This window comes from Anolis carolinensis, chromosome 1, assembly GCF_035594765.1.
Source record: "Anolis carolinensis isolate JA03-04 chromosome 1, rAnoCar3.1.pri, whole genome shotgun sequence".
Classification (NCBI taxonomy): domain Eukaryota; kingdom Metazoa; phylum Chordata; class Lepidosauria; order Squamata; family Dactyloidae; genus Anolis; species Anolis carolinensis.
In genome coordinates, this window is record NC_085841.1 from 252,636,746 (window position 1) to 252,655,993 (window position 19,248).

At 42.6% G+C, this 19,248-nt stretch overlaps 1 protein-coding gene across 1 annotated transcript in view; it reads right to left on the minus strand.

Annotated features, from left to right (window-relative positions):
• The window catches only part of esyt3 (extended synaptotagmin 3), a 45,818-nt gene that overhangs the window by 15,408 nt on the left and 11,162 nt on the right, over nucleotides 1–19,248 (minus strand). The window contains exons 4-10 of the mRNA XM_062974407.1: nucleotides 18,369–18,445; nucleotides 10,727–10,793; nucleotides 10,516–10,605; nucleotides 6,819–6,874; nucleotides 5,177–5,297; nucleotides 2,337–2,510; nucleotides 294–376 (exon numbers count right to left, since the gene is read on the minus strand). Of these exons, the coding sequence (XP_062830477.1) occupies nucleotides 294–376; nucleotides 2,337–2,510; nucleotides 5,177–5,297; nucleotides 6,819–6,874; nucleotides 10,516–10,605; nucleotides 10,727–10,793; nucleotides 18,369–18,445 (668 nt within the window). The remainder of the gene's footprint in view (nucleotides 1–293; nucleotides 377–2,336; nucleotides 2,511–5,176; nucleotides 5,298–6,818; nucleotides 6,875–10,515; nucleotides 10,606–10,726; nucleotides 10,794–18,368; nucleotides 18,446–19,248) is intronic.

The window sequence follows — 19,248 nt, forward strand, 5'->3', positions numbered from 1 at the left end:
ACTTTGATCATATTGGGCAAGTGTTCAAGGGGCACCTGCTTAAGGGTCGTAGCCTAAGGGGAAGCGGCACAACTTGGTTACTTTTTTTATATGAAAAAAAGATAAAACAGACTACTTTGTGGTACATAACAATAACCAAATATACCCATTCCCATTCAATTCAAAGTTTATAGAAATTACATTTGTGTTCCCCCTCTGAACATATAGATAGATCCATTACAAACTTCAGCAAGAGCAGAAAGAGAGAAAGAAGAAAGGTCTACATGGGACAAAAGAAAATGTATATCCATCACCTGCCCAGGAAATCATCTTTATCTGGGTCTTCATCATAGAGATCTATTTCTAGATCCTGGCCAGGCAGTTCATGAACAACAAACTGTGAAGAGAGAAAAAGTATTGGTACAAAATGGAATGTTGTGGAATTGTTCTTGTAATACCATGACAAAGGAGAAATGGAATAAAAGGAAAGGAAAGGCTTCCTATTTTTCTGGGTATTACAAGACTGAGCTTCTGCTTTGCAAAGACAGAGCAAAGAAATTCCACATGTGAAACTATGCTGCATCTCTGCTCTCTAACACGTCCACCTTTGAGTTGGAAGCCTTGGCACATTATGTTATTGGTCTGCATCTGGCTAAAGGGATATAGCCCTCTGCAATGCCAGGAATACAGCTTAATGGTGTAACATTAGAAAATTTTGACCATTTCTGCTACCTTGGCAACCACGTCTCCATAAAAATCACCATTGACACAGAAATACAACACCGCTTGAGCTCTGCGAGTGCAGCATTTCTCCAAATGAAGCAGAGAGTGTTTGAGGATCGGGACATCTGTAGGGATACCAAGGCGCTTGTTTAGAAAGCTATTGTCCTGTTCTACGCCTGCAAAATGTGTACTGTTTACAGACGTCACACTCAACTTCTGGAATGATTCCATTTGCATTGCCTCCGAAAAATCCTGCAAATCTCTTGGGAAGACAGGCAGACAAATGTCAGTGTGCTGGAAGAAGCAAAGACCACCAGAATTAAAGCAATGCTCCTATGCCATCAACTCCGCTGGACTGGTCACGTTGTCCAAATGCCCAATCACCATCTCCCAAAGTAGTTGTTATACTCCCAACTCAAGAATGGGAAACGTAATGTTGGTGGACAGGAAAAGAGATCTAAAGATGGGCTTAAAGCTAACCTTAAAAACTGTGGCATAGACACTGGGAACTGGGAAGCCCTGGCCCTTGAGTGCTCTAACTGGAGGTCAGCTGTGACCAGCAGTGCTGTGGAATTTGAAGAGGCATGAACAGAGGGCGAAAGGGAGAAATGTGCCAAGAGGAAGGCGCATCAAGCCAACCCTGATCGGGACTGCCTTCCACCTGGAAACCAATGTCCTCACTGTGGAAGAACATGCGGGTCAGGAATAGGGCTCCACAGTCACCTACATATCCACCACCGAGACACTGCACTTGGAGGGCCATCATCCTCGGGCTACGAGGAATCACCTAAGTAAATAATAGCCAAATGCTTCTCTCCACTGTTAACTGAATGGTATTAATGAGAGGGGCTCGTGTAACTAAAATGTAGATTGTGAGAGAGATTTTAGTCATTGCATGAAGTTGGAAGAGAACTTCAATCTGTGCACCAAGAAGTAACCTATGATGGTGTCACTTGGACAGCCCACCAATTGAGCAAATATACTTTCCCTATTTGCTAAGCACAATTCTGTAGAAGTTTGAAGACTGGAAAAACTTTTGTGCTCTTTCATTCTCCAAGTCTGCTTTCATGGTAATCAACATATTAATTAAATAAATTCCAAACTTTTTCATTCCCAAACCACATAATCATGTTAATTAATGAAGACAGGAACAAACATGAGTACTTTTGATTTCCCACACAATAGACTAACATATAATTAATTTTCTCTCTGCTACTGAGTTCGGCCAAGCTAAAGCAGGAATAGGCAACCTTATACTATGCAGACATTTTAGTTCTATAAATCCCAGGAAATTAGCTTTGCATAACCTATAGTCAGGGATTTGGGGAGCTGCAGTCCAAAACACCTGCAGAGTTTGAAGTTGTCTATCCCTCTAGTCCAACTGTATTTATTCAAAAAAGGAAAATAGAGCAAACATTCACCAAGAGGTAAGATCTTCTTAGAATAAAGCTGACTGCACTCAGTGGCAATCCTTTCCCCATATGCTTTGAAGAGAAGCCCAATGAACTCCTTTAAGAATGACTTCTGGGTAGATATGTACAAGACTGGACTGTTTATAATAAAGTAAGAACATGAGATGGCACTATCACACCTTGGCAATGCCTTTGGGCTCAGTACTGATATACGGTTCTCACCTCAAACATTTCATTCCAAATGGGATTCAGATTTCTTTGTATCGTCCTGCTTCGTAACTGCACCACTCCAACACGGAGGAGAGCATAAGGGTCTGACTTTCCTCTGATTGCTCCAAGAAAGTTGTCTTTCTGGACAAGGTTTTCTGCTTCCAGTAGGTACACTCTTACTACTCCCTTGAAGACACAGGCACATAGAACAAATGTCAGAAAAGCATCGCATATGGAGTCCATTAGATGTCTATCTTTAGATGCCACCAACCATGTCTCTTGTTTTCAAATGGTGCTGCACTTTAATATTGCCCCCCATTTTATAGGATTTAGTGTTTTAACTCAATCGGTTCTTTGCCCTTCCCCGCCTGTCTCTATTTTACTCATGGACTTTACTCAGAGTTTTGTACTAATCACCCTCTGTACATAGCAATTGATGTCTTGGTTTTTAATAATTCTCATGTTATGTTGTTTTATAACTAGGTTATTATATTGTGTTTTTCTTATGTAAGCTGCTCTGAGTCCCTTTGGGGAGATGGAGGAGGGGTACAAGAATAAAGTTATAATAATTATTATTATTATTGGGTTGTTGTATGTTTTCTGGGCTGTATGGCCATGTTCTACAAGTATTCTCTCCTGACGTTTTGCCCATATCTATGGCAGGCATCCTCAGAGGCTGTGCCTGCCAATAATAATAATATTATTATTATTGACACAATGACAATGTATGACAGAGCAAACTGGATCTATATGCTGGATTTCGTATCACAAAATCACAAGTAAAACACTTCCCAAGCGTTTAGGACTGTGTGATGTATTTTCAGATGATGCATGCAGATCCCAGTAAGGTGGCCTTCTACAGTTGACTGATTGTAATTTTGTCAATGTTTATTGTTTCCAATTGCCATCTGACATCTTTTGTCAGGGCACCCAGTGTGCCGATTACCACCGGGACCACCAGTATTGGTTTATGCCAGAGCCTTTGCAGTTCGATTTTGAGGTCCTGATAACAGCTGAGTTTTTCCTGTTGTTTTTCGTCTATCCGACTGTAACCTGGTATAGCGACATCAATAATCCAAACTTTTTGTAGTTGTGCCTCTGTTTGTAGTCCATATGTGCATTTTTCTTGCAGCAGCTGAGGATATGATCAATGGTTTTGTCGGTTTCCTTGCACAGTCTGTATTTTGGGTCACTGGCTGATTTTTCGATCTTAGCCTTAATTGCATTTGTTCTGATGGCTTGCTCCTGGGCTGCAAGAATTAGACCTTCTGTCTCCTTCTTCAGTGTCCCATTCGTGAGTCATTGCCAGGTCTTCTCCTTATCAGCTTTTCCTTCAATTTTGTCAAGGAACTGCTCATGCAATGCTTTGTTGTGCCAGCTGTCAGCTCTAGTTTGTAGTGCCATCTTCTTCTACCGATTCTTTGTCTGCTGTGCTTTGAGGAGTTTCTGATTTTTTACTTCAATCAAAGCAGGTTCTTCACTTTGCTTTACATATTCTGCCAGGGCATGTTCTTCTTCTTTGACTGCTTGTTTTACTTGTAAGAGTCCTCTGCCACCTGATCTTCTAGGCAGATATAGCCGGTCAACATCACTGCAAGGATGAGTGAATGATGAATGGTCATGAGTTTTCTTGTTTTTCTGTCCAAATTGTCCAGTTCCATCTGCATCCAATTTATGATGCCAGCAGTATATCTTATGACAGGTATGGCCCAGGTGTTTATGATCTTGATGGTGTTGCCTCCATTGAGTTTGCTTTTGAGAATTTTTTTCTGACCCTTTGAGTGTATTCTTTGCTGACCCGGTTTTTACATGTTCATGTTTGATGTTGTCCAGCTGCAGTATACCCAGATATTTATAGGCCTCTGGCTGGTGACACTTTATTGTTTGGCCATTGGGCATATATATGCCCTCACTTTCAATGATTTTTCCCTTCTTCAATGCCACTGTCGAACATTTTTCCAGACCAAACTCCATGTTGATATCAGCGCTAAAGTTTGGGACAGTGTTAGTCAGAGATTCGATTTCAGTTTTAGTTTTCCCATACAGCTCCAGGTCATCCATGTACATCAGATGCAAAATTTTGTGAGATTTCTTAAAGGTCTGATAGCTGAGGTTTGTTTTTTGTAAGATGGTTGACAAAGGGATCATGACAATAATAAAAAAGCAATGGGGATAATGAGTCTACCTGGAAAATTCTTCTTCTGATGTTGACAAGTCCTTCTTCTTCTCATTATTATTATTATTATTATTATTATTATTATTATTATTATTATTATTATTATTTCTAGATAAGTCGTTCTCAACCTGTGGGTCCCCAGGTGTTTTGGCCTACAACTCCCAGAAAGCCCAGCCAATTCAACAACTGTTAGGATTTCTGGGAGTTGAAGGCCAAAACATCTGGGGACCTACAGGGTGAGAAGCACTATTCTAGATGCCAAGATTCAGACAGTACTATAAACACCAACAATTATGGTCATAGTTGTGAGTCTGCTATCTATCCCTGTCTTTAACAATATAGTACAATAATAATGAACCTTATTGAAATGAAGGATGTTTCACCCAAGAACATCATGAAGTCATGCTGAATGACCTAGAAATGTTTAGAGAAGGTGCATTTTGTTGGACAAATGCCCCTTCTGTAGGCATGTTCATAAATGAAACTTCAGATACCAGTCTGGCAGGTATATGGCACATACTATATATGCCACCACCTCTACCACATGTCAGGTAGGAAGAACAACAAAGGTAAAGAAGGGCTTTCACTTCTCTAGAGAAGGCCTTTAGATTTGGAAACCTTAGCCCAGGGGATTGGCTAACATGTTTTGCATGCACTGTTCTCAGATGTAACTCACACGTGGAATAGGGAACCGTAACTGATCGATATTAATGTTCTTCTTCAGTGGGATGGTGATTCTATTTGGCAACACCAGCCGGGAAACTATGAAATCTTGTATTAAAGAGTCTGACAATATACTAAAAATAAGAAACAGAAAAAGAGACACATTTGATTAAGAAATGACTCATACAACAGATGTGCTTGAAGCAGATCTATCAAAGGACCATCAATAGGAGTTAGAACGCTCATCATCCATCATTAAATCCTCGTGTATCATAGAATAGTTTGGTTTTTATCTGAAGTTATTAGACAAAATCAGGAATTTTGCAAAAGGCATCTCAAGGCATCCCGCCTCCGCCCCCCAAATCTCCAGTTCTTTTGAGTTGCATCTACGTAACCAAAAGCAAATTGCTATAAAGGGTTTCCTCTCATATGTCTCTAACTCAGTGGTTCTCAGCCTGGGGTCCCCAGATGGTTTTGGCCTACAACTCCCAGAAATCCCAGCCAGTTTACCAGCTGTCAGGATTTCTGGGAGTTGAAGGCCAAAAACATTTGGGGACCCCAGGTTGAGAACCACTGCTCTAATTCAAAATGCAGCAGAAGCTCGAATAACAGAGCCAAGCAGCTGAGTGCTCACACCACTAAATTACAGCTAAACCAGTGGTTCTCAATCTGTGGGTCCCCCAGGTGGTTTGGCCTACAACTCCCAGAAATCCAAGTCGGTTTACCAGCTGTTAGGATTTCTGGGAGTTGAAGGCCAAAAACATCTGGGGATCCACAGGTTGAGAAGCACTGAGTTAAATTAATAAGCAAACGAATAATTCCTTTCAATTGTGATTGAAAAAGAGCATTCTGTAAAGCCCTATCACTTTCAAATGCTGTGGAGCGTTCTCAGTCCACCATCATCATCTCCTGGAATACATAAAAGCCTTAATGTGATGAACACTGAGCAGGGGTTAGGCAAATCCCAGTATGATCAGTGGGGATTCAGAGAGTCCCCACTGATCTGGGAATAAATATGCTACATCTATTTGGTTTGCAACAGATGCCATACCAAGGCTGTTTTAGATAGCCTCCATATAGCCAGTGCAGGAGATGGTACTGCCTTGAGGTGGAGAAATAAATACTTCCATATCATCAACATAGCACTCAAGACCAACCAATTTATTTTGGCAATTGGATTTAGGTAATCCCACAAATGACTCTCTCCCCCTTCCTATCACTACAAATTTGATGCTGACATTATTTATTGCTTTAATCAGAGAAGTAGCAAACATTTTTGTGCTTTTTCATGGTCCACAAGGTCATCAGCCTCAGAAAATTACTTTATTCTACCTAAAGTTAGGCCTGGCCTTGGGCCTTTATGTAGAACAGGCATGGGCAAATTTCAGCCCTCCGGGTATTTTGGACTTCAACTTCCACAACTCCTAACAGCCTACTGGCTGTTAGGAGTTGTGGGCTGTTAGGAGTTGTGGGACTGGCTGTTAGGAGTTGTGGGAGTTAAAGTCCAAAATACTCAGAGGGCTGAACTTTGCCCATGGCTGATGTAGAATCTGGCAGGAACCTATTTGAACACCATCCTGACTTCTAGCACATCCCCTCTGCTTAGATATCATGTTATTTTCCTTTGAAATAACTGGTATTTAATGGGTTCTCACCTAATGCCTGGAGCATCTAATAGGTTGGTGAGTCCTGCCCAGTTGATTTCCAGGTGCTATATCAAGAATTGGAATTGGAAGGAAGAAAAAAGAAACACATATCAAGCACTGTAAGTGAACACCTGTTTTACATTTGGAATGGATAAAAGTAGGATTTCTAATTTAATTTGTTTTGTTTTTTTATCGTGTCAGAAGCGACTTGAGAACATAATGCAAGCACTTCTGGTGTGAGAGAATTGGCTGTCTACGGAGACATTTCCAGGGGATGCCCGGATGTGTTACTGGGAGGCTTCTCTCATGTCCCCGCAAGCTAGAGCTGACAGACGGAAGATCACCCGGTCTCGCGGATTCAAACCAGTAACCATCAGGTCAGCAGTTCACAAGGGTTTAATCCATTCCACATTCAATAATACTCCTTCCCACATTTAATAATACTGTATTAATGGGTCTATACTGCTCTGGCTAGAAGAAGTTTTCAAGAGCTTTTGATTTGAGAACTCATTTGGTGGGGAAACGGGAAAGAGCCTTCTCTGTGGTTGCTCCTAGGCTCTATAAGCCCCTTTCCAAGAAGGATTTTAAATGTTTATTTGTTGAACAGTGGAATAGGCTGCATTGGAGCATGGTAGAGTCTCTCTCTTTGGAAGTATTTAAACAGAGAGTGGATGCCCATTTGTGCTTTGACTGTGTATTCCTGCATGGCTGAATAGGGTGAGACTGGGTGGCCCTTGTGGCCTCTTCCAACCTTGTGACTGAAATTTTAAAAACAGCTTTTTAATTGAATGTACTATTTAATTAAATAAATCATATGTACTTCATATTGTTTTAACTGTTCTGTTTGAATATATGCCAGCGGGTTCTGTTTGAATAAATGCCAGCTGAACTTGCTGATTGAAAGGTTGGTGGCTCGAATCCGGGGAGCGGGGTGAGCTCCCGCTGTTAGCCCCAGTTTCTGCCAACCTAGCAGTTCGAAAACATGCAAAAATGTTAGTAGATCAATAGGTACTGCTCCAGAGTTGGACACGGCTAGACTTAATGTCAGGGGAAAACCTTTATCTTTACTTTGAAGATATACTGTCAGCCATTTCAAATCTCAATTCATGAGAAAAACAGGATATAAATAAAATAAATTCATTAATAAACATGGGACTCTCTCAGCCCCTGGGGAACACTGGGGGTTTAATAAAAGGTCTTTTGCATGCAGAACAAGAGAAAGACAACTATACACTTGAAATTATGCAAGTGATTATTGTCCAAGACTTTTCAAACAGTTGAAATCTCCCAATAATTGTTTTCCCATTTGACTCTAGTGTGTGTGACACTTTAGTATGGTGTGAGGTTGGCACAGTCATTCTAGGTGAGCTCCAATTACTCACAAATACTGATGCCTTGGGAAATCTTATGGTCATTCTTAACTCATGGACATTAAAGGCATCATGTGTGTTATTATCACTTCCACAAGCATAGAATTAACGCACAGCACAGCAGCCTCAAGGTAGCAATTTGTTTGGACAAGCACATCAGGAGATGAATTAGCAAGGCCTGACCACACTTCCTTTGCTAGAGGCTTACCGTAATGTCTGGGATTCTTCCGACACATGTGCTATGGAAAGGCAAGGCATACATATAGAGCATGTCTCAGTTTTCTAAACCTATCAGGATCAAATATGAACATTTAAGCAGAATGAGCTCCCTCTCAGCTCTAGGTCCCCATGTAGGGACATGAGAGAAGCCTCCTACAAAGATAGTTAAACACCAAAACATCCGGGCGTCCCCTGTGCAACGCCTTTGCAGACGGCCAATTCTCTCACATCAGAAGTGACTTGCAGTTTCTCAAGTCGTTCCTGACACACAGAAAAAAAGCAGCTACAGTTAGCTGGGGTTTAGGATCACCATGAAAGTGACAAACCATGTTACTTTTTTTACTTGAGAGAACACCTATCTATGAATTTCTAGGTCTTCCAACATGATTCTTTGGTCAACTTCTGCTGGACGCTTAATACAGAATCGCATTGGAAGACCCAGAGATTCTTAGCAAAGTGTTATTCCTAAAAATCTTTAGGTGCTCCAGCATGACCACAGAGTCAAACTGGAGGAACTAGAGAATCTTAGAGAGAACATTCTAAATCAAATCCATGAATAGTCAAATCTGCAAAAGTCAAAACCGCAAATGTGGAAGGACAACTATACACTAAATTCTCGTAATTAACTAGCCCCATAACTCAAGCTATCGATTATAGAGGTGATACGATTTGAAAGCTGTGTCCCATAAAATAGACAAAGACATTTTTCAAACCAATGAGGAACAAGAATGGTACAGTGTTTAGAAGAGGGGTAGAGAATCAGTTTGAGTTCAAGGCCAGACTGGGGAGGATGATGTCAGGGGCTATGGCCACATACCCCTCATGGGATGGCAACCCCCTTTTTACCACTGGCTTTCTGGATAGAGTCCCTTGTGGCACAGCAAGTTAAATTGTTGAGCTGCTGAACTTGTTGACTGAAAGGTCGGTGTTTCGAATACAGGGAGTGGGGTGAGCTCCCACTGTTAGCCCCAGTTTCTGCCAACCTAGCAGTTCGAAAACATGCAAATGTGAGTAGACCAATAGGTACTGCTCCAGTGGGAAGGTAAGGCACTCCATGCAGTCATGCCAGCCACAAGACCTTGGAGGTGTCGCCAGACAATTCCAGCTCTTAGGCTTAGAAATGGAGATGAGCACCAACCCAGAGTCGAACTCGACTAGACTTAATGTCAGGGGAAAACCTTTACCTTTACCTTACCTCTGGATAGAGTACCAACTAGTGCACCACCTTTTTGGTTAGTTTAAAAAATCTCATTCTGATAAAACAATTTTCAGCCTTCATAATTCCAGTAAGAAAGGAACTAGTTAAATATACTGCCCAATATGTAAACTGAAAGAATGAACAAGATCAGGGGTCCCCAAACTTTTTAAGCCGAGGGCCGGTCCACAATCCTTCAGACTGTTGAGGGGCCGGATTCTCATTTGGAAAAAAAACCCAATTCCGATGCACACTGCACATGTCTTATTTGTAGTGCAAAAACAACAACAACAACAACAACAAGAACAATGAAAGAACAATACAATATTTAAAAATAAAATTTTTTTTAACCAACATACATTGATCAGGATTTCAATGGGAAGTGTACTCCTGCTTCTGGCCAATGAGATAATCAAGTTAATTAGGATTGTTGTTGTTGTTGTGTGCCATCAAGTCATTTCAGACTTTGAGTGAGCCTAAGTCTAAAATTTATTCATTTATTATTTATTTACTGCATTTATTTACTACATTTGTATTACACCTTTCTCACCCCAAAGGGGACTCAGAGTGGCTTACAAATTATATGTACATACAATATATTATATTATTAGCATAGCACAATATTAGCATTATATATTACTATATTGAACTATACCACTATACGGTAATATTATTAGTAATATTATATGTACTATAGAACATATAATTAATATCATTATATGGCATTATTATTAGTATTATATTGTATTACATTATAATATTATTATCAATATTATATGTATATAGAATATATTATATTATAAAACTGAGGGCAGGGGCCAGGTAAATGACCTCGGAGGGCCGCATCCGGCCCCCGGGCCTTAGTTTGGGGACCCCTGAACAAGATTATCAAGTTCATAACGAAAACTCAGAACTGACTTACAGGTTTCTGGATGAAAAATAGAGTTACAGCTCCTACAAAAGGTATATCTGTCAATAGGGGCTCGAGGATCACTCGCAGAGTTCCATACAGCTGCCAGAAATCAAAGAAAGAAAAAAGAAATATTATTTGGTCTGTTGCGGGTATTGAAAAAGAAGCGTAATGCATGACATGCCTGCAATTGTTCAATATGGATAATTTGTACCGTACCCACCTGGATGCCCTTCACTCCTACTTTAAACTTGGACAATTCCATGTGAACTTCACAGTCTCCTATATAACTGAGAAAGAAATCAAATTAGGATGTCACTAACATTCAAGAAGCAAACACATACAACAGGGACAAAATGCCCAGTTTTTGCTTCTCTTGGAAGACAATTACAGCGGTATCAAATATAAAACTCAACTGCATTCAAGAAGGTGGAGGGCAAGGATCAGAGTGTGAATACATTTATAGCCAAGTGAGTCTCACTGGACTCAAAGAAGTTTATGAGGGAGAAGACCATTTGTGGCAGATGCCTGCGCTGCACTTTCAGTCTTTCCTGCACAGTCACAGAAAAGACGTGGAATAGATCTGACAGTTTAGTTCTCTATCTATTCAGAAGAAAGTCCCATTGAGTTCATACACGCATGGCATTGTGACAAGTCACTACTTGAAAGCAACCTGGATAGGAAGTTCCTATCACACAACCTCCAAATTATGTACTAAACTCGTATTTCCTGTATGATCCCTATCTTTCCCTATGACTTCAAAAGATCCAGCATGGATGTCATATCCTGCTCTAGATGGCAAACTGGTTCTTTGAGGAAAGATGATGACAACATACATATTCAGCTTCTACAATTATTTTCCTGTAAAGTGAAAGAAGCCCTTTACAAGAGTGTGCTGTGAAAGGCAAAAAGAGTTGCAGATTTCTGCCAAATACACTGGCCACTTTGACATATAACAGATTGTTTCAACGTCCAACGTGTCTCCTGGTCAAAGACCAGCCATAGATGTGGGTGAAACATCAGGAGAAAATGCTTCTGGAACATGGCCATACAGCCCGGAAAATGCACAACAACCCAAAGACTAACTCTTTCTAATTTGGAGATGTTTTGAGTGCAGCATCATGTGTTGTGTGACATCATATGAAGTGTGACATAAATGAGAGTTTTTAAATCCATCCAAGAGGAAGCCAATTACATGGAGACTGAGCTAAGAAACTTGGTACACAATGATCTCAGTTATGACTTGATATATATTTGATTTTTAGAATGGAGTATTAGCAGAGGAAAGTAGGAAATGACATTTGAGGAGTGACATGTTTGGGAACAAGCCACCATGTTTCTCTCCCACTGTACTTAACTTTAAGCAGAGCCATGATATTGTCCTCACATGTATAGCACCTTTCCGCTACTAATACAACATGCCCTTTCTATCACAGCTATTGTGGAAATTAATAATGTTTTGCAGCTTGATTGACTTATTTCAGTTATGGACACTGCTGCTTTGCACACTGGTAATGGGGACAACAGCAGAAGCAAAATCCGAACCAGAAAGACCAACACAGTGCACTGGGAGGAAGAAACAGTTTGATTTAAATATTGGTTGATAGCAAATCTTCCCTAAGGAGAAAAAGAGTTCATGTGGTCTTGCTGGTCATGGTAGCATCACCATTATTTTATGCCTGATCATAGGTTTAATTTGACCCCTATTTCTTATATGATTTCCTGTGCCATGGCACAAGGCATGTGCTGAGACTGAATTCATCCTGGTTCACTCATATAGTCTGACATGTACATGCATGAGTCATTTCAGAAGCATTTAAATGGCTCGCAAGTACTTTGATTCCCAACTTAATTGAAAGAATGGCAAGGCACTTAGTGCCATGTCTTGGCTGCATAGAAAGCAACATTTAAAAATTGTTAGTCTCCTTAAGTCCCTGTATTGGGAGAAAGGTGAGATAAAAATAAAGCTCTCAGTGGTGCAGTGGGTTAAACTGCTGAGCTGCTGAACTTGCTGAATGAAAGGTTGGCATTTGAATCTGGGGAGCGGAGTGAGCTCCTGCCCCAGCTTCTGCCAACCTAGCAGTTCGAAAACATGCAAATGTGAGTAGATCAATAGGTACTGCTTCAGCGGGAAGGTAACGGCGCTTCATGCAGTCATGCTGGCCACATGACTTTGGGGGTGTCTACAGACAACGCTGGCTCTTCGCCTTAGAAATGGAGATAAGCACCAACCCCCAGAGTCGGACACAGCTAGACTTAATGTCAGGGGAAAACCTTTACCTTTACCTTACAATAAACAAACAAATAAAAGATCAGCAACTTTTTGTCCAAGGGGAGGGATGCTTTGTGGTAATTACAACAGATACTATTTCCCCTCCACTGTAGCTGTGCTTACATTAACAATGTCTATGTTTTAATAAAAAGGCCACCATAGAGTGTTGGACCAGGACTTAACAGATGTAGGTTAAGGTTCCCCCTAAACTGTGAAGCTCACTACGTTATTTGTGTGTCATCCTTTCTCAGCCTGGCGAGCTCACAGGATTGAGAGGATAAAATGGATAAATGGAATATACACATAACTAATATGACACACACTGAGCAGCTAGCTATATCTTGTGTGCTATCAGCCATTTTTTGTTTCATGTCAGGAGCGACTTGAGGAACAGCAAGTCACTTCTGGTGCGAGAGAATTGGCTGTCTTCAAGGATGTTGCCCAAAGGACGCCCAGATGTCTTTTGTTGTTTTTACCATCCTCATGTCCCCACACGGAGCTGGAGCTGATAGATGGAGCTCATCTGCGCTCTCACACGGTTGGATTCGAACTGGCAAATCTTCAGGTCAGCAACCCAATCTTCAAGTCAGCAGTCCTGCCAGCACAAGGATTTAACCCACTGTGCCACTGGGGGTTCCTGATATCAGCTATTAAGGAAGTTTCAGCCTTACCTTTTGACTTCTAGCTATTAGATGCAGATCGTATTAGAAATTAAACCAAGCACGAAGTCATGTTGTCATGTGACATCTATTGGACCACTCAATATAATGCACTTATTACTTGGAGTGCTGTCAACTAGTATGCAAGTTTTACAAATGTTAATTTTCTGCAACCTGAAAGCAATTAAGTAAAAATCATGCATACCAATGCATCCAATATTAAATAACCCTGACCATGTCAGGCTTCCTTAGACATAAACCCTATCTAGACCAAAATAACTGGTATAATAAAACTACTCTAAGAACAGAAGAAACTAAATGTGATGAACTCAAATGATGGTAGTAGGTTGGCATTTTTCTTGAATGTGCTTAGATCTATAAGAACACACCCCTTGTTTTGGGAACTTCCATTCTCATCCCGCAACCAGGGCCGGTTGTTACTAGGCGGCCGCGGACGCGGCCGCCTCGGGCGCTGGCTGCTAGGGGCGCCATTCGGGCCTGACTTCCTGGTCGCGGCCGGCGATCGCCCGGGCGGTCGCCGGCCGCGACCAGGAAGTCAGGCCCGAATGGCCTAGCTGTGCTGTGCGCGTGCGCACAGCACAGCTAGGCCATTTTGCCCTTAGTAACAAACTAAGGGCAAAAATGGCTTCTCTGGCTGTGCGCATGCGCACAGCCAGAGAAGCCATTTTTGCCCTTAGTTTGTTACTAAGGGCAAAATGGCCTAGGTGTGCTGTGCGCACGCGCACAGCACACCTAGGCCATTCGGGCCTGACTTCCTGGTCGCGGCCGGCGACCGCCCGGGCGATCGCCGGCCGCGACCAGGAAGTCAGGCCCGAATGGGCTATCTGCGCTGTGCCCGTGCGCACAGCGCAGATAGCCCATTCGGGCCTGACTTCCTGGTCGCGGCCGGCGATCGCCCGGGCGGTCGCCGGCCGCGACCAGGAAGTCAGGCCCGAATGGCCTAGGTGTGCTGTGCGCGTGCGCACAGCACACCTAGGCCATTTTGCCCTTAGTAACAAACTAAGGGCAAAAATGGCTTATCTGGCTGTGCGCATGCGCACAGCCAGATAAGCCATTTTTGCCCTTAGTTTGTTACTAAGGGCAAAATGGCCACGCTGGGCGGGGGCGGGGCCAACTGTGGCCCCGCCCCCCTCACTAATCGCCCTGGCCCCGCCTCCCACGCAGCGTGGGAGGCGGGGCCAGGGCACGCTGGGCGGGGCCAGGGCGCGGGTGGCGGGGGCGCTTTTCAGCACCCCCGCTTCCCATTAAAAAATATCTCCGGCCGGCCCTGCCCGCAACATAGTGTCGACTGATTTGCACATACTAACGATGCATATTTAGATGGCACTGAATATGCACATCCTCATTCTGACCCAAGCATTAATGTACAATCAAAGAATAAGTCTGAGATTTAAAAATTAGTCTGAGGCGAAAGAATGGCAGAACCAATGGTCAAAGCCACCTTCTCCTTCTAATCAGAACATTTAGGAAAACATTTCCTTCATTATATAATGTCATACCACGTTGTCACACCAGGGCTTTAAAGTGGTAGGTAAAGGTTTTCCCTTGATGGTAAGTCTAGTCGGGTCTGACTCTGAGGGTTGGTGCTCATCTCCATTTCTAAGCCGAAGAGCCGGCGTTGTCTGTAAACACCTCCAAGGTCATGTGGCCAGCATTACTACATGGTGCACTGTTACCTTCTCGCCGGAGCGGTACCTATTGATCTACTCTCATTTGTGTGTTTTCAAACTGCTAGGTTGGCAGAAGCTGGGGCTAACAATGGGAGCTCACCCACTCACCGGATTCAAAGAGCCAACCTTTCTGTCAGCAAGTTTCGCAGGTCAGCAGTTTAACCCACTGCGCCACGGAGGGCTCCACTTTAAAGCGGGCAGCCCCACAATTCTGCCCCTACAAGTATCCATAATTTAGCTATATTTCTGCAGATGCAAATCAACTTGGCTTAGTCATTTAGATTCAGCCACACTGAAAGTAAAGGGTTCAGCCACACTGAAAGTATCTACACTGCGTGCAGGTATGACATGAAGATTCCCAATGACTCCCACTTTTTCTCTGAGCTCAGGCTTCGGCACTTATTCCCAATGCACAAGGCAAGGCACATTCCCCCGAGGTAGGCATCAAACTGGAGGAGCTGGTTTTTCTCTCCACCTGCATCCTCTCTCACCTCCCAGGACTGTTCCTCATTATTTCAGCAGGTGACCTCTCTCACAACAGCACCCTCTGAGTCAGGAGGAGGACTGTGGATACCAGCCAAGCAAGACTAAGCCAAGTCGTAATGGAAACCTACCTGCATGCTAATAAATCAGTGAGAGGACACCAACATCTCTTTTCCCCAAACAGCTTAACATGCCAAATAGCTAACCAATATTAATCTAGGTATTATTTTCCTACAGCCTGATATATCAGCTTGCTGAAGCACCTCAGCAATGCATCTCCTGAAGATGTTTTTGAATAAGCCAGCTTTTCTACAATACTTCATCAGGAATGGTTTCACTGGAATCTCTAATTTTATTTATGTAGAAAATGCCACAAATACAGACACTTTGCTGCGTTCATTGGATTTAAAATTGGTATGGTGGTGCAGTGTGTTAAAACACTGAGCTGCTGAACTTGCAGACCGAAAGGTCGCAGGTTCGAATCCGGTGAGCGGAGTGAGCGCCCGCTGTTATCTCCAGCTTCTGCCAACTTAGCAGTTCGAAAACATGCAAAATGTGAGTAGATCAATAGGTACTGCTCCGGCGGGAAGGTAATGCCGCTCCATGCAGTCATGCTGGCCACATGACCTTGGAGGTGTCTATGGACAACGCCGGCTCTTCGGCTTAGAAATGGATGAGCACCAACCCCCAGAGTCGGACACGACTGGACTTAACATCAGGGGAAACCTTTACCTTTTTATGGTTTACATTAGCATGCTGTTTTATGTAAATGTATGTTGTTTTTATGTAAACGTATTTTGTTTATGTAAATGTATACTTTTTTCTTGTCAGGAGTGACTTTAGAAACTGCAAGAGAATTGGCTGTTTGCAAGGACATTGCCCAGGGGATGCCTGGATGTTTTGATGTTTTTACCACTGAGCTGCTGAACTTGCTGACCAAAAGGTTGGCGGTTTAATCTAGGGAGCGGAGTGAGCTCCCATTGTTAGCTCCAGCTTCTGCCAACCTAGCAGTTTGAAAACATACAAATGTAAGTAAATCAATAGGTACCTCTGGCGGGAAGGTAACAGTGCTCTATGCAGACATGCTGGCCACATGACCTTGGAGGTGTCTACGGACAACGCTGGATCATCAGCTTAGAAATGGAGATGAGCACCAATCCCCAGAGTCGGACACGACTTGACTTAATGTCAGGGGAAAACCTTTACCTTTACTACCATCCTTGTGGGAGGCTTCTCTCATGTCCCCGCATGGAGCTGAAGCTGATAGAGGGAGCTCATCCGCTCTCTCCTCAGGTTAGATTTGAACAGGTAACCTTCAAGTCAGCAACCAAATGTTCAAATCATAGATTATACAGTGGTTCTCAACTTAGAATCCTTCAGATGTGTTGTACTACAATTCCCATTATTCCACTGTGATCCTGAGAGATATAGTGCAATATATGTGGAAAGCACCAGGGTATCAGAAAGAATCACTTTCATTTTGTTGCTGTTGTGTACCTTCAAGTTATTTCTGATTAATGGCGACCCTAAGGCAAATCTATCACATGCAGTTAATAGAATCATACAGTTGGAAGTGACCTTGTGGGCCATCCAGTCCAACCCTCTGCCAAGAAGCAGGAAAATCACATTCAAATTGCTCCTGACAGATGGCCACCCAGCCTCTGTTTGAAAGCCTCCAAAGGAGCCTCCACCATACTCTGGGGCAGAGAGTTCCACTGCTGAACAGCTCTCCTTACAATGAGGAAGCTCTTTCTAATGTGCAGGTGGAATTTCCTTTCCTGTAGTTTGAAGCCATTGTTCTGCGTCCTAGCCTCCTGGGCGGCAGAAAACAAGCTTGCTCCCTCCTCCCTATGACTGCCCCTCACATATTTATACATGGCCCTCATCATGTCTCCTCTCTTCTGCAGGCTAAACTTGCCCAGCTCTTTAAGCCGCTCCTCATAGGGTGTGTTCTCCAGACCCTTGATCATTTTAGTCGCCCTCCTTTGGACACATTCCAGCCTGTCAACATCTCCCTTCAACTGCCCAGAATTGGACACAGTATTCCAGGTGTGGTCTGACCAAGGCAGAATAGAGGGGTGGCATGACTTCCCTGGATCTAGACGCTATACTCCTATTGATGCAGGCCAAAATCCCGTTGGCTTTTTTAGCTGCCGCATCACATTGTTGGCTCATGTTTAACTTGTTGTCCACGAGGACTCCAAGATCTTTTTCACACATAAGCCGTCAAGCCAGGGGTCTTTTCAGAGGGGGTGATGCCATTGTCTTGCTCTGAGGTTGGGACTGTGTGACTTGCCCAAGATCACCAGACAAACTATTTTTACAACAAACAAACAATCCCTCCTTTTGCAGTCAAGGAAGGAGTGAGACACAAAACATTATATCCTGCAATTGCTAGATTTCAAATTTGGTTGTAGAAAGCATTTCAGTCAGGAGCGTGAATCAGCTCAAAGACATTACACTATGTAACACGATTTTTATTCCTGGATTATAAATGTCATTTCTTAATTGGCTTGATCATAAAAACATGGGAAAGGTTTATTAAACTGCAAAGACCTTGTTGCAGTCTGCACACTGAAAGGTTAAAAATGGCATATTTTCATTAAGGAAAATTACAAGTGAAGTGCCTAGACTGAAGGAAATCATAGTACTACATACGTAGTGTTTTAGAAGAATTTCCAGATCTACTGCATAGTGAACATAACTAATCAGACAGTCCCCAACAATAAGCTAGTAGGTAAGAATGCATTGCTGTCTTACCATATCTGCAAATCCAGCATCACTTGTCTTCTATCCACTTCTTTGGTATAAGCCTTCACTCCTTTGATTTTAGGGCACTGAAAGTAGAAAAGATATATAGCAATGTTATTGGCTATTGTGATGGCTAGTAAACATAGAAATTTCCATATGCCTTGGGGGGGAAAACAAGAATGTTCCAATATCCAATGACTATTTACAAAAATTGAACCGCCGGAGACACAGCGTGTTAAAGTGCTAAGCTGTTGAACTTGCAGACCGAAAGGTAACAGGTTCGAATGCAGGGAGCGGAGTGAGCTCCCGCTGTTAGCCCCAACTTCTGTCAGTCTAGCAGTTTGAAAACATGCAAATGTGAGTAGATAAATAGGTACTGCTCCAGCGAGAAGGTAACAGCGCTCAATGCAGTCATGCCGGCCACATGACCTTGGAGGTGTCTACGAACAACGCCGGCTCTTCAGCCTAGAAATGCAGATGAGCACCAACCCCCAGAGTTGGACATGACTAGACTTAATGTCAGGGGGAAACATTTACCTTTACTATTTACAAAATGGGGGGGGATGTGTGCTTTATATAATTAGATAGATGTTTTCTTATATTTTGTCTTTTTTGCTACTGAAATTCCTTTTAAATACAAGCTACTTAATATAAATAAGCAGAGGGGGAGAGAGATACCCACAAGAACAGTTCATAGATGTTACTCCTTACAGGAGACATGTTTCAAATGCAGAGCATTATAGCCTTTAATATTTCACAGATGAAAACTGGAACATATATAGCTAAGCAACACATAGTTAAGCAGCTTGTGTGGTCAAGAACACAAAAGTTATTAATGAGAAGGAAAACATACACACAAGCTAGGAGAGGCTGCAGCAGTTTGTTTTCG